At 48.9% G+C, this 24,751-nt stretch overlaps 1 protein-coding gene across 6 annotated transcripts in view; it reads right to left on the bottom strand.

Moving 5' to 3' along the window:
- Window positions 1–2,729: 2,729 nt before the first annotated feature.
- CCDC93 (coiled-coil domain containing 93) overlaps window positions 2,730–24,751 on the bottom strand; it is a 93,577-nt gene continuing 71,555 nt past the window's right edge. For 4 of the 6 annotated variants that reach the window (XM_045033688.1, XM_045033689.1, XM_045033690.1 and 1 more), the window contains 9 exons: window positions 24,608–24,661; window positions 23,160–23,222; window positions 20,359–20,467; window positions 16,370–16,452; window positions 13,680–13,717; window positions 12,186–12,270; window positions 7,884–7,997; window positions 3,104–3,136; window positions 2,730–3,008 (listed from right to left, as the gene is read on the bottom strand). In XM_045033688.1, the coding sequence (XP_044889623.1) occupies window positions 2,787–3,008; window positions 3,104–3,136; window positions 7,884–7,997; window positions 12,186–12,270; window positions 13,680–13,717; window positions 16,370–16,452; window positions 20,359–20,467; window positions 23,160–23,222; window positions 24,608–24,661 (801 nt within the window). In that variant the 3' untranslated portion in view covers window positions 2,730–2,786. Of the gene's footprint in view, window positions 3,137–7,883; window positions 7,998–12,185; window positions 12,271–13,679; window positions 13,718–16,369; window positions 16,453–20,358; window positions 20,468–23,159; window positions 23,223–24,607; window positions 24,662–24,751 lie in introns of all 6 variants that reach the window. The other 2 variants (XM_023259265.2, XM_023259266.2) reach the window with 1 other exon arrangement.

The raw sequence follows: 24,751 nt of genomic DNA, 5'->3' as shown, positions 1-24,751 counted from the left end.
TTGGTGAGGTAGTAGAGGGCTGCCTGAGGCCTTCCCTATCCTCTGCTCCTGGTTTCGGGAGGTCCCAAGAGCTACGCCGTTAGTCAGAGAGCGATTCCTCGGCCTGAGAGGGGCCTGCTCTCGGTACCAGCCCCTCTGCCTTCCGGGCCTGCTGCCAGACTCCGGAGACAGTGGCAGGACCTGGGTACCCGCAGGATATGGGCAACGGACCAGGACCTAGTTACAAATGTACACCTGAGGCTCTATCAAGGACTTAGGCCTAACTTAGAATTTGCCCTCTCTGTTCAAAACGGAAACAGACCCTCCTGTGGAGTCTGGGCAGCATTCTCTAACATTCGGCACCTCCCTCTAAGTGTAATTAGTTGACCCCTGAGACCGAATCCGGGCCAAGGACAAGAGATATGATGCCTTGTGGTCCTCCAGTCTGGACTGCTCAGCAGCTCTGCTTGGGGTTTAAACCAAGGCAGCCCCATGCACTCCGTGCGATGCGTGTGGGGGAGGACAGCCCCTGGCCCAGAGGCTGGCGGAGAAGGTCAGGGCACCCGGCGGCCAGCCCCGGGAAGGCTGCCAAAAAAGCTCACTGCTCTGGCCGAACAGGGACAACTCAATGCTTCCTGGGGAAACCTCATTCCTCATTTCATAAAAGTAACTTAAGGATGTGTCCCTGCTGCTGTTTTTTTTTTTTTTTTTTTTTTTTTTTTAAATTCCAGAACAGTCTGTGGGCTTAGCTGAATACGCAGCCATACTCTGGGCACATAAGATGTCCTGGGAGGAACTCCCCTGAGTCGCTTCTGAAACGAAGGGGCCTCGGGCATCACTTGAACCTGTAAGGCCTGGCTGTAAGGCACGCTTAAGTGTCCTAATTACTCACAAAGACAATTAGCACTTTGTGGGTCATCTGTGGCAAACACGGAGTTCTTGCGACTGGCTCCTGTGGTCTAACTCCAGAAGCGTCCAAGGAATAGGAACTAACCCGTATTAGGTCTTGTAGAACTAAAAGGGGAAAACAGATCTTCTGATACCCCCCTATACCAAAACACAAACAAATGAAACTTTTTGGAAACATAGCCCAATACACGCCCTCGCTTTTAAAAAGCATTATTAGTTGCTTTGGATTAGTCACGCCATACGTTCCCCGACAGCAGAGAGGCGGGAGAACGAACCCCAGAATACCACCCACTCCTCCTCCCATCACCTTTGCACACATCATCTCATAGCTGCTCCTGCGTTGTCAGGGATGGGTCTACGAGCTTCTCGACAAGAAAACACGCACGTTTCCCTGAACCTAAAACAATGTGCAGTCAAACTGCCTTCTCCCTCCCCTGTCCTCAGAGAGCTACTTGCTTTCTGGCTGTGTCACTTGCTTCAGCTTCACGGGGCCCTTGCAAAAATCAATCTGCAGATGACCATGGCCGAGGGAGCAGCCGGAGGGAGACAGACGCGGCCTGGGAAGAGCACACTCGGCACAGGGCAGCTTCAGATCACACAGTGTTGCTCCAGCCTCATCACACAGGCCTCGCTGCCCTGGCGCAGACACCAACGGGTGTTGTTCACCCAGCGCAAGAGCATTCAGACTGTCCACATCACATCTGCTTAATGCACACATTAGGGAACTAAAACATGGTGTTCCTGAGGCTGCCCCGAATGCCCTACCTGCCTGACACATGTAAGCTTTTCTGTTTCATGGTCCAAACCTGCTGATGAGTACGGGTGCAAGGTTTATGCGGAATGAAGCAAACCTCACACGGGGGTTAACGGAACACGACTGAGCTGCCAGACCCCGGGCAGCCAGGGCAGGCGGAGCTCCGTGTCTGGTTTGGACTGCTCGTTTTCAGAGGGTCAAGTCCACCACTCTGCCTTCCTTCAAGGGCCCCCAAAAGCTGATCCCAGCCTGCCTTTCCTGCAGAGACGGGCCTATCCACTCCTTTCCCAAGAAACACACTTGTACTCTCCCTGCGCCTCTCGTGTTTTTAACTATAGTTGTACTTTATCCAAATTGACCTTCCCACCTGTCTCTGCCTATTAACATGCAACTCTCCGTTCAGACCTAGCCCACGTCCTGCCTCCTCCACGAAGCCTCCCGGATCTCTGCACACCTCACTGCTCTGCCTCGTCGAGCGCCCTCTGGTTTCTCTTCATGGCCAGTCGCTCTGGGATCTATCACATGCTGCCCTGGACCTCGGTGAATGGTGTGTCTGTGTCTCACCTCTGTGCTCCGCCCATGATCTGCCCAGATGTGGCGCACACGGAATGTGCTCTTAATGAGGGGGGTGCACAAGACCAGCCACATCTGGCCGTGACTCAAGAGAGAAACAGGGTCTGAAGGTGTCATGCTTATTTAGATGTCCTCAGTGTGAGGCCCCTGTTTGCAATTTTTGGTGAAGTAAACTTGAGTACTGTGTAAGAACAGAAGCAGCGGCGGCCACTGAGCTCTCGTTCTTGTTGCTACACCATTACGACCACTGGCTGGCATCGGGGGGGCGGGGGGGCAGGAACAAAAGGCACACAGGTAAGTGAAGGGCCTACAAGACCACCACTCACATGGGCTGGTCGTTCAGCTAAAAGCCTTTGTTTACTAAAAAAAAAAAAAAATCTCAGCCGACCAAGCTCTGGGGTTCAGCGGGCTACGTTTGCTCCCCAGGCTCCTTGCTGGGGCCTGAGCTGCAGGGCCTGTGTTTTACACGTCTGTTTCCGTCAGGGTTTACTTCTCACTGCTTGCTCAATTAACATTTGCTGAACAAACGAATTCCTTTTTATTCAGAGAGTCCATACAGATACAGGTACCTTCATATGTGCAATGTTACTGGAGAAACAAAAGTTGAACCGACACAGAACAAATACTGCCCACATTTCTTCATAGGACGACGGGCATTATCCAAGCCGTCAGGTGCACACTGTCTGATTCCATCGGCATCAGAGAGATGAAACGGAAGCAAATGGGAGGAAGGAAGTACCCAGAGCGTTGAGGTGCATCTCTCTACTGTAGTGTTTGGAACCACTTCACCAGCCTGTAGTCGATATATGGCATTAAAAAAAAACCAAAAACCAAAAAACAATGACATACGATGACGTCTGGGAGTTTTCAGGAGGCCTTGGCTTTCACCTTGGACAGCAGCACCTCATTCTTGCGGCCCTCCTGGAAAGGAACAGAGAGACGGCATGCAGAGAGGTGGTGACCACATGAGCTCCCACGTGAACCTGACGGTCTTACTACCTTTTCCCCAGTCCCAGGAGAGACAGCTACTGACTGACTAAACCGGCCCCCTTGCACGCTGCCACCAGCACGACGGAACTTCCTGGAGACGTGCACCTGATTCAGTGCCAAAACAACTATAATGACAATTGGCTTCTGGGCTGTCAGACTGAGAACTGGATGAGGATTAGGCACAGTCATCGCAAGACTTCGTGAAGTCACTGAAATGCTCAAGGGGACAGCAGCAGAAAGCAGACACTTTTATGTTCCAATCTTGGACCACTACGATAAGAAAGGGGCAAGGTCCTTGGAGCCAGCCGCCGAAGGAGTGACCCAGCTCACACAGCAAGCAGAACACACAGCAAAGTTCTTACTCTGACAACAGTGAAGGTCAAGAATATCCTTGGCTTTAAGAAAGAAACTCACAGAACACAGGGTGAGAGAAATGCATCGAGGGACACCTCCCCTTTTAACACTGAGCTGTCTGAAATCCATTACTGCACGTCCTGAGGGAGATGACCGAGGGAGGTCACGGGTGCCATCCTGTGTGTGTGGAATCTGATGTCCAGTGGTGCAAGGTCACCTCCGCATCGCTTTGTATCCCCCCTTCCTTAAACACGTTCCAAAGCTTCTCACTAGGCATCCTCCTTCCCTCTTGTTCCCTCTGGACTCGACAGCTCAGGATATCCTTGACACCTCCATCTGCTGGCAAACAGTGTCCCCTCCTTCCTCTGGCCATGTCACCGGGAGCCCTGTTTAAACTGAGAGGTGCACATGGTAGTGGGAAGGGCCTGGACACACAAGCTGGAGGGCTGAGGCCTGAGGCCTGAGAGTGAGGCCAGGCCTCCAGTAGCCATGCTTCCTGGGGATTCTCCTAGTGGGGAAGAAATTCTTTCATCCTTCAACCCCCTGCATCCAAGAACCCAAGAGTCAATGTTTCCACCTTTCTGGGCCTGGCTATGTGCTCTCAGCTCTCCGGAGGCCCTTTGTTCTTTCCGGCAGTGTTGTGGCTCATGTCTGCAGTGGCCCTTTTTTTACTAAGTGCCAGTTCCCCTGTAGGTACTTATTTTTCTCCTCAGAGCTGGGGAACAGCTGGGCTCTGGGCCTGGGGTAAGGCTGAATTATTCTGTCAGAAGCAGAGTACTCTAACACTTTTTGAGCACATGTTTCTGGAGGGGGAGGCAGTTACTTTTTCCCGGGGGGGGGGGGTGGGAAGAGAAAGAAGTTGAGTAACATTTGTTGGACTAGAGAACGAAGTTTTCCTTTTTAAAACGGGTTACTGAGACTTGCTTGGGGAGGAAACCTCCAGCCAAAGACAGAGTGCGTGTGTGTGTGGGGGGGGGGTGCGGGGGGGGGATGGAACAAGAACAGGCAGGTAGTCATACTATTTATTATTAAACTACCCTCTTTACTTCTGTGTATTTTTTGAAAATTTCCATAACAAAAAGATAAAACAACAAAACAATGACTAAATACATTCAGTTGTCACCCACTTCAACTTTCAAACGAGGCAAAAACAACTCAGAAGCATCCAAGTGCTCCTGTGGCAGGGTCCCCAGCAGGGATAATTCTGGGGACCACACAACGCTCAGACGGTGCCTGAACTCTCTGGCTGTACCTGGTATGTGTGAGCCCTGATTAAGTTTCATGCAAGCTACTGGAGGCCTTTTGGGAAACCACAGAATGACACCATCTGTCTGTTCAAAGCAAAGGAAAGGGTCCCTAAGGCATTTCTTTCTAGAAGAAAAGGGAAAATACCTCCCTTGATTCTGTTTCTTTCCTACTGAAGACCGTATGGGGCCCACTATGTGCTAGACATGGCACTTTAGCCCCCTCGAAATTATGCGCTCAAAGCCAGCTTCGTGAAAATGTATGGTTTGCATTCCTCAGCGCTGGGCTAGAATTGAAATGTTGGGTCGGTGACCTTAGGAGAGGCTGTGCTTCAGGGAGGTAGTTAATTAATGCAATCTGGCCATTAAACTGATTTCAGAGTATGTGCTGTTTCCTGGCAGCCTTGCTGTTAACAAACCCTGCTGGGGCGAGCAAGCCCGTGGGAGTTTGGACACGGTCAGGGGTCTCGATACCAGAGGAGGCTGGGAGTCAGGACGAGGGGCACCACTGAGCTCGATGAATGTGGAGGAAACCAAATGCAATGAAGCGGAAGTAGTAATGTGGCCAAGGGCCATGCTCTGGACGATGATAACTGTGCTCTGCACGAAGTGATGAGTGCCAGAGACCAGGATACGGTGGGAATCTAGAACCCAGGAGTAGATGACCAGGCAGGTTGGGGAGAGACAAAGAAAGAGGGCAGAACAGAGAGGGTTCATCATTCCAGACTCTGCCCTGGGATGAAAGTCTGCCTTCCCAAACTGTGCATCTATTGCCAATGAGATCTGACTGGTACCGCGATATGTAACATAGCAGAATCAGCCTGGCTGAAGGGATGGGGTGGGAACTGGAGGGGAGTCGGCCTACACTGTCGCTTCCCCCTCAACCTGTGGGGGCCCCAAGAGGGTCCAGGTTACCTCAGAGGAGCTTATGGAAAAGGTTCGAGATGTGGGGACACTGACATGCGATGGCTAATTTTAAAGTTTTGCCAAGTAAAACATTAAAAAAAAAAAAAAAAGGAGTACATACTATCAGTTTTAATGTCGAAAAACAAGAAAGTATGCGTTTTTTTTCCCCAAAAGGTAAGTCCTTTAAATGAAATATATGTAGCTGTCTGAAGGACATATTATATTCTCCTTCCCCTTTATCTCTCCAACTTGCTTTGGACCGAAGAAAATAGGCATGGGCAAGGAGATGGTCTAGGAGTCTCAGCCGGCTTGGAGAGACCCTCCCTTGCCCTCTGACATGCAAGTGTCTGTGCCTGAGGAGGCCGGGACAGAAGTCTTGATGCTTAATGTATCTGAAGGAACTGTTGCCTTTGGAGGTCACCCTAAGCCTTTAGCCCTGAGCTTTTCCATTTCGCTTTTATTTGCTTTGATTTTGACAGCTTATACTCATCCTCCCCAACTTACCTGCTTTTTGTTTCTGCTGTCAAAAGGGCAGTGCTGACATGCCCAAACAATATTTGAAATGTAATTCCTCTCCACTGGGCCTTTTCTCTTGGTGAGTTATTTGCATTCAAAGGCAAAAAAGAGCTCTTCTAGGTCCTATTTGATCCTTGCCCGCTAGCTCACTAGCCCTTCCAACCTCTGCTAACCACAAGGGGCTCCTACCAAGAGCACCTCACCACCCGGTCACTCTCCCATGCTGCCTGGCCTTAGGTCTCACTCCTGCTCTGCCCGTGGCCAAGTCTTCATCTGAGGGAGATCTTCCCTAACCACACCATCTCCATTAGTACCCCCAACCCCCTGGCAAGAAGTGAAATTACTTCTTATATGTTAATACTTGTTTACTAGGGTTTCTGTCTCCTAGCTTGTTATCTGTCCCCCCAACCACAAAATAAGCTCCTTGACATAGGGACTGGGTCTTGATATACCTCCAGGGGCCTGGTACGAGCTGGAAGAACATTTATGGAAAGTATAAAGATTTCAAAATGTCTATGGGTTGTGGCTCCCAAAAGTTAAATTAAAAAAAAAAAAAAAAAAAAGGAAGGAGGGTTGCCTGGGTGCCTCAGTCAATTAAGCGTCCAACTCTTGATTTAGGCTCAGGTCACGATCTCATGGTTCTGGGATCGAGTCCTGCATTGGGATTCTCTCTCTCCCTCTCTCTCTCTCTGCTCCTCCCCTGCTTACTCACATGTACTCTCTCTCTCTTAAAATAAATAAATGAACATAAAAAAAAGGAAAGAGAAGTAGAAAAGGAAAAAGGGTAGAAAGGAAGGAAGAGAGAAAAGTCTAAAAATATATAGAACAAAATTATTGGTATGAATAGATTATATTTTTTATTCTGTAGACCAAACACCAGGATACAACTACACCTCTGGCTCCTCTATATTCAGCCATTTCCAAACTCACTGAAACCACATGGATTTGGGTTAGAAAGGGGGGAGGAATTCCTGAAAATGAAGTGGCTGATACCCTAGAAAGTGACAAAATGAAGTCTCTTTTCTGGAAAATCTCTTAAGCAAAGAGAAAACACTTTTCTGTCTGGACCCATGAAGAGAAACCCTGCCCAAATGCAGGCAGAAATGACAGAGACCAACAAAATTCAGTTGAGTGTTGGGCACGACAGGAGCCAGACAGAGTGCTAGATGCTTTCATCCCTCGCCTGACCCAACAGAATCCAGCAATGAGGAAATGGGTTTGGAGGGATTAAGTCACTGGCCAAGTGCACAGTTGGTAAGTGGTAAAAGTAGAGCTTGAATCCAAACCCGCCACGCTCAAAATTCATTCTTTCCACAGGCTTCTCAAGGTCTCTCCCCATCTTATTCCAGACCTGAATTTAGAACAACTGCTGTTTCCAAGTGACTCTGGATGCAGGCTGATAGTGCTTTTCCTTGTAAGTTTGATATGCTCATTAAATGTCAGAGGAATGAAAATAAAGACATCATTGTCTCTGGAACATTCAATTCGAGACTCAAGATGGGCCCCCGAACTACACAGTCCTGAACCACCTAGATGTCGTGCGTTACTGTTGGGATCACACCGCCAAGCTGCTATTGCGGACCAGTGGAAAACCAGAGAATCCATTCCCAATGTCCCGCCCCCATAGCCTTACATGCCCTCCCCAACCCTCCTCTTACCTCCTTGAACTCTTTCACAGTCTTGAAGTACAGCCTTTGTTTTTCTAACAGTTCCAAGTACTGGTCATTCAACTGGTCTCTTCTCATTTTGTTCTCTTGCTTTTTCTTTTCCATCTGTTGAAACATTTCAGGAAACGGTGATGAAAAGGCCTATTGTGACCAAGGGCTGCTGGCAGCATCCAAAAGGTGAGTATTACCATTTCTGTGGACTTCATTTACCTTCTATACATTACTTCTGGGATTTATTCTTTGCATGACATTACATAGAGGCTTGTCTACTTCAATCAGCAATTCTATCATTGGGCACTAACTGTTCCTGTGTGTGTGTGTATGTGTGATTACAGTTTCACAACAAACAGGTTGGTGGTTCTCAACCATGGGCTATTTTGCCCCCCAAAGGGCATGAGGCGATGTCTGGGGACAGACACCTGTGAGGAAGGGGTGCTGCTAGGAGCCAGCGATGCTGCTAAACATTCTACAACGTACACAACAAGGAGTAGTCATTCCTGGTCCAAAATATTGATTGTGTTGAGCCTGAGAAACTCCTATTTAAATAACTGAGTTCCCTTTTCATTTAGCACAAGTATTTCTCACACTATTGTACAATTCCTACAATTAAAACTATACAATATTCCTGATCACCCTGCTAACTTCACCCATCTTTCTAGTCACACACAATTAAGGTTGTTTCCAGGATGGTGACCTCATAAATAAAGGCTGGATTTGGGTTAGAGAGACTTTCCTCAGGTACCTAACAGCTTTGTCATTCAACAAATACTGTGTGGACACCCTGGGCACTAAATGCTGTGGTGACGAGGCAATGTCACTGCTTCCACGGAGGGTGCATGCTAGAGGGACTGACACTAACCAAGCACCTTACACAGAGCTCCGCGTGCAAATTCACACCTGTGATCAGTACTGTGAAGAGAATGACAGGGTTGGGAGACAGAGAGGAGCATGCGTGGCATCCTCAGACTGGATGGTCAGGGAGCGCTCTCTGAGGAAGTGACATTTGGGCAGAAAGTTATGGTGGTGAGCTGGTGCCTGGCTGGTGGCAGGTGGTCAAGAGCGCGCTGGATGAATTCACTGGTCTTCTGATGCCCGAACAGCGCTTCTGAGTGACGCGTTGGGAGGGATTACACAGTTGACACAGGGTAACGTCGAACTGGCTGCACCATATTCCGCACTCAGCCCCGTGCCATGCTATGGGCTGATCACGTGGGTGAAGTGTGACCCGGTGCACCCCCTCCCAGCCCTTTCCAACCTTGCTCGGGGGAAGGCCCGCCCCACATGGGCATTCATCTGCCCAGTCTGCTCCTGACCATGTATACAGCTCTAAGTCTCCTGGTGACCTAATCCTGAGACCCTGCTCTCCTCTTCTATAGGTCTGCACGTGGGCACCTGTCACATACCTGCGCCCAGGTCTGGAGTCTGGTAACCCGCCTTCCCCAGTGTGTCCCGTGCTCCCTTCTGGCAGGCTTCCTGATACCATCCAAATGAAAATGGTTCCTGCCACAATCCCCACTGCTCTTACTTGCTGGACCCCAGTTCTCACAGCTGCCAGACACTTTTTCCACTGGGTCCCTACCTCCTGACTAGCACAGCAGGCAGATCGACCCCAGGCCTTTCCTGCCTGCTCTGTCCTCCAGCAGAAAGTCTGGCCACGCCTGACCACGTCCCAGTGATATAAACATGGTCCTATAGGGGTGCCTGGGTGGCTCAGTTGGTTGAGTGTCTAATTTCAGCTCAAGTCATGATCTCACAGCCCATGAGTTCAAGCCCTGCATCGGGCTCTGTACTGACAGCTCAGAGCCTGGAGCCTGCTTCAGATTCTGTGTCTCCCTCTCTCTCTGCCCCTCCCTTGCTCATGCTCTCTGTCTCAAAAATAAATAAAAACATTAAAAAAAAAAACCACATGGCCCTATAATCAATTTAATTTCAGTGTATCCAGGACCCCACATGGGAGGTGGTGTAGCAACCCTGAAATGGAATGAGCAATCCTACCCCTGTCACTTGTTGTGTTTCCCTGGGCAGGTTATTTAACCTTTTTGAAAGATAAGTCCCCTAGTTGCAAAATAAGGGTAATATCACCTAGATCACAGGTTTTGTTACCTGTGTATATAGGTATATGTGGGACTAAATATTGTATGAATGGCACGTCACTTGGTTTACAACAGCCATTCAGCAAAGACTCTGTTTTGTCTTCACACTGGATGCCCTAGAGTGCTGGTGGTAAGAAGGGTAAGGGTCCTCTTTGCTCTCAGAATCAGGAGCTGGCTTAGGGCTGAGTTTTATTTTCACACTGTCCTAGCACCCCTAACCCAGGCACATGGTTCTCATGCCTTGCTTATCCCCCTTCACACTCTAGGTCAGGAACCCCTTCTTACGCTGGGCACTTGCTCTCAGTATTCCAGAAATCCAGAGACTTCTCCTCAGGATCAGGTCAAAATGCCTGCCAGTATGTGACTATCTCTTTACTCAGGAAGCCTTCGATGCACCATAAACACCTTCTCTATCATTTGTAGGCACTGCTGGTCTATGGTCTACTCTATGTATATTCTGCACCTGCCAGTTCTGTGCCTGGGGACGTCCGTGCTCTGGGAGGACACTGACTCCCCTGCCACATATACTCTGAGCAGGTACCACCATGGATAGGGAGAGCGATGGTTTTTCAAACACATCAAAAGAAATGCATCTGAATGAATGTTGTTCTGCAAAGACAGACTTCTTGCCTTTGAAGTGCCAGTCAATATTCAAACTTGCCCCAAACCCTCTCTGAGAACTGCCTTTAGAGCCAACTGAATGAAATCATTCACTCAGCAAACAGTTCTTAAAAGCCCACCACGGTCAGGTGCTGTATTCGCCACTGGGGATGCAGACATGAAAAAGAGAGCCCTCTCTGCCCATGGTCCTGACCACCCATCCAGCACGCCACATCTTTAGAACTTATCTCCTGGTAAACAGGAAGGGGAAGCCAAAGGAAAAAACCCAATAAACTCCTAGTGTCCTTTCCTACGGACAAGAGCAGCTCCCCAAGGAGGAGCCTGGCAAGGGTGGAAAGGTCCACCACGCTGGGATCTGGGTTGTGAAAGGCTTGCACTTAGCTAGATTCTTTGTCCTCCTTCTACGTTACACCCTAGGTCATCAAGGGACTGTCTTGCATTGGGTATGTGTACATTCTCGTGACTGCTTTCGTTTTTGTGGCTGAACAGTCTTGCCACTAAGTGATAATTTTATTTTTTGCTCCACTGACATCATTTTATTGAAGTCATTAATGGGGAGATTAATCCTTTCTCTAGGGAAAGGGATATAAAGATATTTTGCCCTCAGTTCATCTCTTGTGAGATGAGATTACAGGCAGCTTGAATGTCTGTGTTTTGTGAGTTCTTATGATGACAAGTCCTACCGGTATCCTTTCCTTCATGTGTTTACATTCTGGCGTGGCTCACTGGACCACTTTGCCCCTAGCTCATGAGAGGAGATGACCTAAGTCCCCAGAAGGTTTTACTGCCATGCCTGAGGACCACTCTGGTGTGATCCATTTTTTAAGTGGACCAAAAGTAAGAGATTTGGAACTATTAGTTAGGATTCATCTGGTTATCACAGTAGAAAACTGTAACTACATCTGGTTTCCAGACAGTCATCAAATCTTCCTTTCTACTATCAAAATGGCCCAAGTGCACAGCCACAAAGCGATGAAAACCCCATACTGGCCCCAGGCTGAATGATTCTCTGTAACTATCTCTAGAACTCCCACAACACCCATCAATTCCTCTTCTCTCTTCTGATTTCTGAGGCATAATATCCTCTCACTTTAGAATTCAGTTTGACAATTATATGCATTTTTTATAGAGGACTTCTGAAAACTAAAATGCTCTCAAGATCCTAAGAAATGAATCTCTAATGGTAGAATCTCAGGCCAAAGATCCAGTGAAGAAGAGATTCTGGGTAAGAGAGGAAGCCTACTGGTGAAAGAGGGTTTCCTCATCTATAAAATGGGGGTAACACTACTTGCTTAAGAAGGCTTTTAGGAGGAATAGCACCATGCTTAGCTCACAGTGGGTATTCAGTCCACAGGAGCCACTGTTAGGAGCTGCCTTGGAACACCAGCTGCCTTTGGAGCTGGCCCTGCCCACTGCAGGGTCAGAGGTATGGTGGGAACCCACTCTGTAGACACTGAAGATGTGTCTTCAGGATCGGGAGCACATCCCCAGGTCAACCACAAGAGGCCTGCTCTTCCCAGGGCCTTCTCTAAAACCAGTATGAAATCCAGGTTGCATTCTAGGAAAAAAGCCATCTGACCTTCATTCTACTTTGCTTAATTCCTTCTACGATCTGTTCCATCTGACGTAAAAACTGGTCCCGGGTAGCAGGGGAGGCCATGGCTCTGAAAGAAAAATCAGCGGAGTTACGACTCGCGCACAGGATGCTGAGGAAGGGGGCGGTGTCAGGGAGTCCTCTCCATACCCAGATGATGCCCCAGAGGCACCCAGGTCCCCAGCAGTTAAAGATTCTAAACTCCGAGGAAGGCACAAAAATTAGCTTCATCTCTTAACTGAATATTAATCTTTTTTGTCACTTTCTCTACAATTTTCTTAAGTGATAATGTATTTTCTTAAAGTAAAACAATATATCATTAAAATCAACAAAAACTTTTTTTTTTCCAACAAAAACTTTTTTTTTACTTTGACAATGACATGCACTGCCTAGGACATGGATTCCATTTTGTTTTTAGAAATCTGGGGATTTGCAGGCACTGCTCCAGACTGGCAGACATATTCTGAGATCTTCCTGAAACTGGGGTTGGGAAACCTGGTCCTGTTTCTAAAAGCAGCAGCTAAACCAGTGGCTCTCCTGGTGTCCTTCACTTCCTGTTGTGCACTGGGAATGGCACCAGAAGGGTCAGAGCACACGGATGCAAGGATTGAGAATTTTTCCAAAGGATGGGCTGACAGAGAGCAGAGCTCATCACAAACACACTCCAACACTGCAGCCTCTCCCAATTATCAGGAAATGATGATGAAGGCGCCATTTTTAGAAATGCCACAGGGTTATAACTCGCTAATTGAAGCTGAATCTTACCACCGAACTGTGGGGTTTTTTTTTTTTTTTTGATTTGTTTTTAATTAGAAATGAAGCTTAAAATCTAGAGTTGGTAATTCATTAAGATCTTAGTCACTGGTCACCTGCCAGGGGATAAGAGAGGTTTGTGCTGGAAGCAAAGGAAGGGTGCTTACAGACAGCAAGCACTGGGGCTACCATTGGGCATGCTTAAGGGCTGGTATGACTTGGGTACAGGGAGGCCTTGCCACACAGTTTTTGGAGAAAAAAATTCTCATCTGAATAAAGTAGTTTAGAAGACGCACATTGACTTAAAAACAAAATCTATCATAAGGTTTTAAAAATCTTTTTAAAAAATCAGATTAGTTCATTATCTAAATCTTAAAGCATCTCTACGTGCCCCAGAACAAATGGTATCGATCTAATCTTAACAAGACAAAAGTGACATACAAAGAGATTACGGTAGTGAGGCGGTCAAGTTACTTGCAAGTTAACTTTTTCCAAACCAAGATATTCTTTGGTGTCTTTCAAACTCACTCTAACATCACCGTAGTTCTGCAAGAACGCAGAGACAGCGTGAACTGAGACACGCCTGGACTTGGCAGGAGGGGGAAAGTGTAAAAGCCACATGTCTAGCACGGTCTTAGTCACACCCCTGTGAAATCGAAGGTGAGAGGAGTACAAAGTGCAGGGGGCACCAAGGTCGGGACGGGAAGGAGGGGGGCTGGTACTTACTGGGAGAAGTTCTCATGAATTGAGTTCAGCAGGCTAATCTGAGGAAGAAAGCGGGGGGGACTGTAAGCAAAAGGTTGAAAGACCCTGCACCGCCCCCACCACCACACGCGGTTTTGTCTCTGGACACTGCTGCTGAGAGGAACACACCTTGTTTCCGGAAATAAAAGGACATGAGAGGGGCGCCTGAGTGGCTCAGTCGGTCAAGCGTCCGACTTCAGCTCAGGTCATGATCTCCCAGTTCGTGGGTTCGAGCCCCATGTTGGGCTCTGTGCTGACAGCTCAGAGCATGTAGCCTGCTTCGGAGTCTGTTTCTCCCTCTCTCTCTGCCCCTCCCCCACTCATACTTTGTCTCTCTCTCAAAAAATTAAAAAAAAAAAAGGACATGAGAAAAAGAGCAACACGGTCTCAAGCCCCCCAGTTTTTCCCAGAGCATCTACCTTCCGACAGCCCAGGACCCCAGGAATGCAGGAAGACGGGCCACAGAAGGGTCTAAACTCTGGCTGAGAAGACACCAAGCTAACATGAGGGCTCTTCGGGCAGCTACCGCCACAGTCCTTGCTCTCTTGCCAAACACTGTACTTTATTTTCAGGGCTACCAGCTTAGCGGAGGGTCAGTCAGGGTGCACAGCGAGGACACGCCCATCCTGCTGCTCCCCAATGCGGCCAGGTGCTGGGCGGCTCTGAGAGTCTCTGTGGGAATCCATCATTCAAGGCCCCCTTCCCGTGGAGAACACCTTAGCCCACACGCACAGGACCCTCTCTCTGCCCCAAAACTGCAGTCCAGGGCAAGGCTCTGAGCTCGGGGTCTAGAACCCTAGATCTTCTTTCTGGTTGTGTTATTAACTCAACTTGTGATTTATTGTACTTGGACTTCAGTTAGTAACACAGAAATGATATTCCTGTCCCTGCGACTCCCCAGGGATGTTTGAAAGCTAAAATAGCACAGGCCTTAGTGGATTTGGAATAAAAGGCACAATTTAACCAAATGCAAAGTTCTATGTGAATATGGCTTGGAATTAAAAAGCTTCCAGCTGCCGCATACTCCTAGTTTTTAAAAGAATGGACCAGGGGCACCTGGGTGGCTCAGTTGGGTGAGGGTCTGACTTCAGCTCAGGTCATGATCTCATGGTTCGTGAGTTCAAGCCCCGTATCAGGCTTGCTACTGTCAGTATGGAGCCTACTTCAGATCCTGTCTCCCTCTCTCTCTGCACCTCCCCCACTCATGCTCCCTCTCTCAAAAATAAACATGAAAAAAAAAAAAAAAAGAATGGACCAACTTTAAACACTGCTGTTGAAGGAAGGTGATGGGTTTTCTAAGAAGGCTCTGGCCTGCCCTTAAGTTCGTTGGCAAGTCTTTTCCGCACTAGGTAGAAAGACCCCAAGGCCAAGGTGTGTGGCAGAACTATCTCCCGGGTCTGATGTAAAACCCATCAAATGCACTCCACTCAGTCAAGCATTTCTCAAATGCCTGTTATGTGCCCATCACTATGTATGACCCCCGGACAGAGAAAAAGTGAACTCAATGCCCCTCCCTCAAGAAGCGTCCTCTAGGAAGAGAGAGATTGATCTGGTTTGATTGACAATAGCCAATGAAGGTGGCACTAATTACACATGCCTCCATCTGGGGACAGGAAAAAGACGCAGCTGTAGTATGGCTCTTATTAAAGAGGCAGGGCAGCTTGCAAGGTGACAATGAAATGGAAAAAAATTCTGTTGACCTCGAGGTGAGGCGGTAGGTGGGAACTAACATGCACTGGGACCCACCAGATGTAAGAACTTCACAGTCATTTCCTGTTTTGTCTCCAACACAATCATATGAAGTGGGCAGCATGGCCCTCTTTATGGGTGAGGAAAATAAGGCCAGACTAAAACCGAAATCTGTTCGACTGGAAAGCGTGTGTTCTTTCTGCTCCACTGTGCTGCCACCTCGAAGACCACATTGTTCCTTTTTTTTTTTTTTTTTTTTTTAAACATAGCTGCACACCCTGCTCTAATCACTTGTCCACTGTGAGGGAGCCCTGAATCCTGAGTGTCAGAGTAATGCGGAGGGGGTGTCTGTGCCCATGGCGAGCCTTTTCACTCCTGTTGGCCCCTGATGATTAAAAAGCTAGATTCCTCGTGTATACTGTAATAAGCCCACCATCCCCATTTTATTTAGCTGATGCTTTTATCTAGCCTTTTTTTTTTTGAAAAAAAAAATTTGTTTTTAATGTTTATTTTTGAAAGAGAGAGACACAGAGTATACGTGGAGGAGGGGCAAAGGGAGAAAGGGAGACACAGAATCCCAAGCAGGCTCCAGGCTCTGGGTTGTCAGCACAGAGCCTGATGCAGGGCTCGAACCCACAAACTGTGACATCATGACCTGAGCCAAAGTCCGACGCTTAACCGACTGAGCCACTCAGGCGCCCCCTTTCCTTCCTTTAAAACTCAAATGAAAGTCTCACCGACCCAGGCCCCCTCCATGTGAACCCCATTTCTCACAGGGCACGACAAAACAGCTCGAGCAGTCCCAGGTTGGCACAGGCCATAGGAGCAGCAAGGTGTCTGTTACTAACTTTGTAACCCAGCACTGGGCATGCGGTGCGTGCCCCTTCTGCTCACACTGACTGCATCCTTCAAACTTCCTGGGGTTGACAGCCCTGGTCTTTGCTCATCTGATTAAGTTACTTTCTTTTTATGCAGATTCTTACCTCTTTTTCCAAATAAACCTTTTTATCATCCAGGGTGTTATATAAAGTGAAGAACTGCTTGGTTTCTTTGTGCACAGCCGAAACTGTAGATGCAAAGACATCAGCACACATGTAAGAAAATGGATCAGAACAGCCGTGAGCACCCTCTTCTCCTGGAAGGCCACCCCCAGGACTGCGGCCTGTCGGGGCATCTGTGCGGAAGCCCCAGAGTCGAGCCCGTCCGGAGCCGCTGCAGGCGGATGGTAGCTGGCCGTTGTGACTGGCCCAGCCGGGAAGAGGGGCCAGAGGAACCTGTCAGCATGTGGGGTAGGTAGTTTCTCAGGTGAGGGGTCCTGGGGGGACGGTGGCAAGGACGCTTGGTGTGCATGGTGTGGGAAGGCACGCCAGCTCTTCCTGTTTGTGTGGCTTCCTCCCTTCCCACACCCTCAGGAGCAGGAGCCACAGCCTGCTCACTTCTGTAGCCCCATGCTCGGTGCGGGCCCACAGCAGGTCTTCCAGAATACCTACTGGGTGAACGACGTGCCTGACCTAGGGCACAGTACATGCCAGTAAGAGTGCCTTTTCTGCCCATTTGTGGGCCCATGACTAAGGGGTGGGGAGGTCTTATTTACCAGGCTCCCAACATCCTTTCCTACAAAATTCCTCTGCATCTCTGCCCACCTCTCCATCTTTACTCTTCCTGATAGAATGACTTAGGAGGCAAGCACCAAATTCCAGGACTAGGAGTGGGCCGTATTCGCTAGAGGACGAGGTCACTGGGGAGGCTAGAGGGGTGGAGGGGGTGGGGACGGTTCCTGCCCCAGTTCCTCCTCCTGTTCGGTGGCTGGGTGCTTGGGCGGTCCCCCCATGTGACTCTGAGCCTAAATGCCTTCCTCATTGCTCTGAGTTTTGTCTCTAGCAGGAGACAAAATCCCAAGACCTGGATTCACAATCAGCCTTTGGGCCTAAACTGAGCCCTGCAATTTCGCCGTAGCCAAAGATTCTGATGTCTAAGATTCTGATCAGGTAACTGGCCAGATGACAGCGGGGTCTGGTTTCCTAGTTGCTCCCCAAACACAGGTTCCCTCTGGAGCAGCATGACTGGGGGAGGGGAGAGAGAGGCAGAGCAGGCTGGTGGGCACTTGTGGTTTCCTTGGGCAACTGCCACTAACACTGAAACCAGATTCTTTTTTTTTTTTTTTCAACGTTTATTTATTTTTGGGACAGAGAGAGACAGAGCATGAACGGGGGAGGGGCAGAGAGAGAGGGAGACACAGAATCGGAAACAGGCTCCAGGCTCTGAGCCATCAGCCCAGAGCCCGACGCGGGGCTCGAACTCACGGACCGCGAGATCGTGACCTGGCTGAAGTCGGACGCTTAACCGACTGCGCCACCCAGGCGCCCCTGAAACCAGATTCTTTAAGCCACTCAGCCAACTTTTAACTTTATTACCCAGTGATAGCTGTCTCTCCCCCAAGCTGTGCAGCCCAAAGATGGGTGGGGGCTGGCGATATTGCCATACATAACTGGAAACAGAAGTTAATAATCTGATACAAGTATTTTGAGGCAGTAGTTAAAAATGTTTCCAACATAGAAATGTCTAATTTGTACAAAAATCATTACATGAACTACTCAGTATAAAGTAGTATTCCTGCTAAGAGCTTTAGAACAGGGGATTTTAAGCCTGGCTGAAACACGGAATAGCCTGGGGAGCTTTTAAAATCTCTTGACCGGGGGCGCCTGGGTGGCTCAGTCGGTTAAGCGTCGGACTTCGGCTCAGGTCATGATCTCACGGTCTGTGAGTTCGAGCCCTGCATCGGGCTCTGTGCTGACAGCTCAGAGCCTGGAGCCTGTTTCAGGTTCTGTGTCTCCCTCTCTCTCTGACCCTCCCCCATTCATGCTCTATCTCTCCCTGTCTCAAGAATAAATAAACGTTAAAAAATAAATAAATAAATAAATAAAATCTCCTGACCAATTAAGTGAGATTTTTCTGGAGGCGGGGCCGGGTGATTAGAATGGACAGTCAAAGTTGAAAATCGCTGCCATCAATCAATCAATCAATCAATCAACTTTTAGCTTTGCTGCTCAGGGATGTGCGTGTCACCTTTCCTCTATTCAGATCAGAGACTGGGTGGAGGCTGCGGATATTTGACAATGATAAATACTAATGATGGAAATGATACAGATATTTTGATGCAACTGCTTGGAAATGTTTTTGGTGAAAAAATGTCCTATCAAAAGGGCTTTAACAAGTGTCAAATTTACTCTGAAATACACTGATGCAAGGTATTATTGAATATTATTATTGTTCAAAGCTGGAAAGCAGGCAGAGATAGAGAATTAAAGGGGAAAGATTTAACTACGAGTGTTGCTGTCTGCCTCTGACCAGCTGAAGCATGGTTGAGGACCACAGAAAACATCAGGATGGGGGCAGGCGTGAAAAAAAGCGTAACCCTCACTCAAGCAAAGACACTGCTTTGGCTGGGACCAGCACGGATGTGTGAAAGGCTAGGACCCCAAGGTGATGTCTGAGGTAGGTTTTGGAAGAAGAAATGGTGCCAGCCAAGCGGGAGCTGCAGGACAGTGGCGTTGTGGACTTGGGGACCAGCTCAGAGGCCAAAACCCAGACACCCTCGCGAGAGGGGTGAGACACTGAGGGGCTGCAGGGGAAGCTGGCTGGCAACTGGCCCACCTGATGCAAGACTCTGACCAGTGCATTTAGGATTCTGAAGATCATCTGACAAGTTACGGGGAGCTGTTGGATATTAGGGCCTTTAAAGTGAGAGTGTAAAATGGTCCAACTTCCATTTGAGTTAAGACCTGTCACACAAGAGTGCAGACTCTGGGCAGTGCTGAGAAGGTGGCTATGGCAGTGGCTCAGAAGAAACAGACTTGACCGTTTCTTGGAAGCAGAACCAGAAGGGCAGCGGAGTCAGAGACTAAGGGGCTGGGGGTAGAGGCTGGCTGGACAGTGATCCCAGTGAGCAGGAGGGGAAATGGGGTAGGGAGGCTGAATTCGGTTCTGTATCTGTTGAGCTGGAGGTATCCAGGGCATATGCATGAGTGGGGACCTAGAAGAAGGGGTGATGGTCCAGGACCCGTTTACAGACTAGATCTGAGTTGGGTCTGACAGAGCTGAGAAGGAGTCCCAGGCACAGGTAACAAGAGGAGTCAAGGCCCAAGATGTATGTCAAAGTGCACGGCATGTTGAGGGGTAGTGTGTGGGCAGGGGAAGCCAGAATGTGAACCTAGAGAAGGAAAAGGGGGTCTCCAGGCAGCCACTTAGACTGAGAAGGATCTGGAGATAATATGGAGAGATGCTGTCCTCAGTAGGCCAGCCCGGGGAGCTCCTGAAGACTGGTCAGCAGAGAGAGAAGTAACATGACAGACGGGTGGGTGAGGGACTCAAGGAAGGGTATACAGACCAGCTAGTGGTCGTTCAGCTGACTACGACACAAGTCAGAATGGCTATCACAGTGGGAGAGAGGCAATGACAATTTGAGGGCCACCCTGGACCTGACGAGCTGTGCTCGCTGATTCAGGCTGAGGGACACCCAGTCCTAGATTACTGGGTGAACATAATGCCATCAAAATCAAGGACCACATAGGCAAGAAAGTTTGTAGAGAAGAACAACGAGTGAGGATTCATTCAGAGATGCTATACTGTGGGGTGCTGACTGTCCTGTGTGAAGCTGGAAAGCGGATGGAGAGCTCAGTGGAGCCAGATGGCTGACCAGGAGGAGGGCAGGTTTGAAACATCATGCTAAGAGCTCAATTAGCTCAATCTGTCCACAGAGAGGGCAGCAGAGCCCCCCAGTGCTGCTCCCGGGGTTAAGGGTCACTCAGCAGTGAGCTTTGTGGAATGAGCGCCCGGTGGGCCTGGTGACGACACGGAGCCCTTTCTGGTGGTGGCTTTCACGGACTGCGCTGTGATGCACACTGCACCATGCTCCCGCAGGACAGGACCCTCGCCTCCTGAGCCTCCCACCACCAGGAGTGTTTGCACCTACTCTGGCGGTAGAGTTCAATAAATCTCTTCTGATACTGTATTAGCTCGGCTCGGCTAGGAACTTCATCAATCTTGCGATGCAAAATCGCTATTTCTCGATTTCTTCGAGCCTAAAGGCAAAAGGGAGGAGGAGACAGTACTATTTGGTAAAAGGTCTTACATGCTCTCTGCCCCCATCTCCTTCTGAGCACAGCCACACACCCGAAAATCTGCTGTGGCCTGAGGCCCCCATCTCAGATTCTGACGGACTCTCCTCCACTTTGCAACACACGGAGGTGTGCGTAGCTATGAACTAGAACCAGAGAAGGCACGATGTTAATGGGTCGGCAAGGAAAATCCTGAGTAGTTAAGGCTTTTGTGGAGAGCCCTCAGCCATCCCTCCAGGCCCCAAAAGTCTCTAGAGTAGTGGATTCCACGACCACCAGGTGCGGAACAGGTACGGAAAGGAAGGCCTCCCAGGTGATGAGGAACTGCCTCCATATGGGTTCCAATTTCCTCAGCCTGTTGATAAGCTCCTCCAATACCTTTCTAGAATTTTCTCCCTACCATGGATTCGGGGTACGTTAGCCAAACTGGCCGCTGACTGTACCTGGGGAGGCACAGCGGTGCTGTGTGGCTCAGGGAGCGTTTAGGCTCCCGAGGCCTGGCAGGCAGTACCAGTGGGAAGTGGCTGGGTTCCTACACTGCTCCCCACTCCCACTCATGGTCCAAGACTAACAGGCTCTTGGCACTGCCCTTCTTCTGTGCCACCCCATCTCTCTCTGGCCCGCCCTGCTCACGACAGCACGTGTGTGTCTCGAAGAACTGGGGGAATACAAACCTCTGGGAGAGAAGCTCACCAGCCCCTCTGGAGACCACACCCAAAGTCGGGTCTCTGAGGCTCTGGTCAGAGGCAAAAATGTGCTTCTATTGGCCAAGACTACCCTGCCCTCTGGGTGCTCAGGCTCTGACTCTTATGTCCCCGCCCCCTTCCCCTCTTCTCCCCCCCAGGAATCTTAAGATACAATTATTCACTGTTTTAATACATCTTTAACCTTTCCCTTTCTACTGGCTCCTTCTCACCAGCATTTAGACAGGCTACAGTCCCTCATCCCTCAAAAGCCCTTCCCTAAGCTCTGATCGCCTTTCAGCCTTCAGCCTCCTTCTTCTGCAACAATAGCCCACCTTCCCTAGCCTCTCGGTGCCTCTTGCTGCCCCCACGCCCTGTGGTCATCCTCACGGCAGCTGGCTTCTCCAGACTCCCACTGTACTGCTCTCACCAAGGTCACCACAGGCCTCCTCTGGGAGACAGCTCATGGACAACCATCAGCTTCCAGCTTTCTTGATTTCTAGCAAAATTCACTATTCTCTCTGCCGAGCCCCCTGCTCAGCTTCTGCAAGCCCCTGCACTTGCCCATCTGGTTTCCCTCCCTCCTGGGTTCCTCCTTTCCCTCTGCCTGTCCCCACACAGGGTTTGCCCCATTTCCACAGCTTTGGTTATCACCTACACAGCACCAACATCCAAATCTCCAGCCCAGACTATTCTGAGCATCAGACCTGACATCCAATCATTTCTTGGACATTTCTACTTGGTCCAGTGCCCCAACTTTTAAAGCTCGTTAACACTCCTATACACACACGCCCTGAAGCCTATTCCTTTTGTTAATGCTTTCACTCAGTGAATAACACAAGTATCCACCCTACAGCCTGAGTCAGAAATTCAAGTACCATCCATGACTCCTCTGTTTCTCTGACCCAATTGATGCTAGGTCCTATCAGATACAGCTCCTCAGTCTCTCCTGTGCCAGGTCATTTCTGCCCATCCCCATGGGCCCTGCTCTGGCTCAGCCCCTCAGCAGGACTATGGTAGCTTCCCTTTAGCCAGTTTGAAGCTGCCCACAGTAGGCAGTTTGCATATAAACACCCTCGTACTTTGATGTATATGCACATATCTTGGTTCTCAAACAGCCAGCCAGCTCCCAGAAGACTGGGACCTGGCATCCCATTTACTATTCCTGGGACCTAAGGCAACCCTGAATAGACTGTAAGCACACAGTCACAAATTTTCAAGTATGCAGCTGTGTTTTCCTGATTTTATTTAATTCTGTTTCTTTAAAGATTAGCAGTGTCCTTGTATCAAGGATGAATTTGACATATCCAAATTTCACCAAATAGCTCAGCAAAAGAAGCAACAGCCAGAGACAGGAGAAATGAGGGCTCACCAGCCCCGGCAGCCCTTTGGCCATTCCCATCAGAGCCTGGCTTTCTCTTCCCAGGGAACAGGAAGTAGGCCCAAGCCAAAGTACAGCACAAGTTAGGTCTTGGCTTCTGGGCTTCCGTGAGTCAGATCCTGGCAATGTAAGGGATTTTACCACGCAATTTTGACATTATGTCCATTTATCTTTGGGACCAACTCTAAAACCTACTTCCCCCATATTTAATGGCTTTCTTACACACCTCCAAGGTTATCAAACAAGACAGCCAAAACGGGCACTGTACGAGAGCACTAGAACTTGAATGCCGGCTCTGGCACTCACCAGCTGCTTGACTCTGGACAGGCGCGGAACGGATCTGAGTCAGCTTCTTCATACAGAAAATGGGGCTAAAACCTACTCTCCACCCCGGGTCAGGATCAATCAACATGAAGGAAAGTAACATACCGAAGTGAGGTGTTACTGTTATCTTAAACCACGTAGTTACCCTCCAGAAGGCAGCCTCAGTACCAACCTCGTTTTTAGATACTGACAATTCCTAGCTCTGCTACAGGACATTCATACCTAGTTAGGTATATTTATCTATCTTTTTGTTCGTGCTTTCACTTACCTGTAGTAAACGGATCTTGTAAAGTTTCTCTTTCTCCATATTATACCGTTTGTCTAGGTCTTCCTAAAAATTGGAAAAGGACACAACCATCTAAGAGCAGGAAACTTTCATTCTTCAATGAAGTCTTTTGAAAGTGAATTTTTTTTTTTTTTTTTTTAGAGAGAGCGTGAGTAGGGGAAGGGGCGGGGTGGGGGAGAGAGAGAGAGAGAGAGAGAGAGAGAGAGAGAGAGACAGAGAATCTTCAGCAGATCCACACTCAGTGCAGAGCTTGATGCTGGGCTCGATCCCATGAGTCAGGTCAGGATCATGACCTGAGCCAAAATTAAGAGTCAGACGTCCAACAAAACCACCCAGATACCCCAGAAATTGAATATTTTTGTCACATCTTTCCATTCTGAGGCCCCAAATTTCTTTTCTCAAATGGCTGAGTTTAGGGTCTGGGTCCCTGTGTTATGTAAGACCCTCGAGGCTCTTTCACATCACTTTATTACAATTCTTCCTTCTTCTGGGGTCTAGGTGAAAACTAGTGTTCTTAAGTGGAGTATCCCCCAAATTTATGCCTGCCACCAAAATCTACAATGATAAGGAAGTAATTATTAAAGAACCTCTTGTTCTAGGTATCTGCGTTTACAGTGACGCTGGATTTGCTTTCTACGTTTCTACTTAGAGCTACACTATCCAACATGAGAGCCACTAGCTACATGTGGCTGTTTAAATTTACTTTAACTGAAATTTTAAAAATATTCAGTTTCTCAATTACGGCAGCCACGCTTCCAGTGCTCAGGGGCCACACAAGGAGCTAGTGGCTGTCAGAGTGAACAGTGTGGACACAGAACACTGTCATCACTACACAACGTTCTTTTGGGCAGCACTGAATTACAAGAAACTGGTTTAACTGGTTTAACAACCTGTGGGCCAAATTCACCTCTCTGCCTATTTTTGTAAATAAAGTTTTATAGGAACAAAGCCATGTCCTTTCATTTACATACGGACCGTGGCTTCGGGTAGCGGAGTTGGCACACAAAGCTGAGGCTATTTCCTGTTGGGTCCCTTACGGTGTGCTGACCTTGGAATGTAGTACTATAGGGACAGTTTCCTCGCTCTGCATCACCCCCACCCCTCCGAGCCTGTGGGTTGGGACCAGCAGGCGTGGCCAGGGAGGCCTCTCGCCTTCTCAGCTGGGATATCAGAGCAAACACAGAACGCCTGAACAAAGTCTGGGAGAAAACCCCCCAGAATGGCGGCCTTCAGGGTGATCACTGGTTAGACCCTGCTTCCGTCTGAGGGGTCAGGTGTGTGAAATGGGGCAATGCCCCTGAGAGCCCACACACGAAGATGTGGTCATAGTGAAAATTAAAGCAGGTGTGAAAACTGTCAGGGCAAGGTACAACGCTGGTGGCCACTCCTGGGGAGGGCAATGGCAGTCCTGAGATTGGGTATGTACTTACATTATGAGTCATCACAGGGGTTAGGGCACCATGTGGATCTCCAGAAGACAGGGTCTGAAATGATGAAAAGTAATGAACAGCCTTCCTGAGTAAGGGGTATGGGACAGAAGCTGAGGGTCTGGATGTAGGAAGGGGTGGGGGACA

Source organism: Felis catus, chromosome C1 (genome assembly GCF_018350175.1).
Source record: "Felis catus isolate Fca126 chromosome C1, F.catus_Fca126_mat1.0, whole genome shotgun sequence".
Taxonomy (NCBI): domain Eukaryota; kingdom Metazoa; phylum Chordata; class Mammalia; order Carnivora; family Felidae; genus Felis; species Felis catus.
This window is presented reverse-complemented; position numbering and strand designations above follow the sequence as displayed.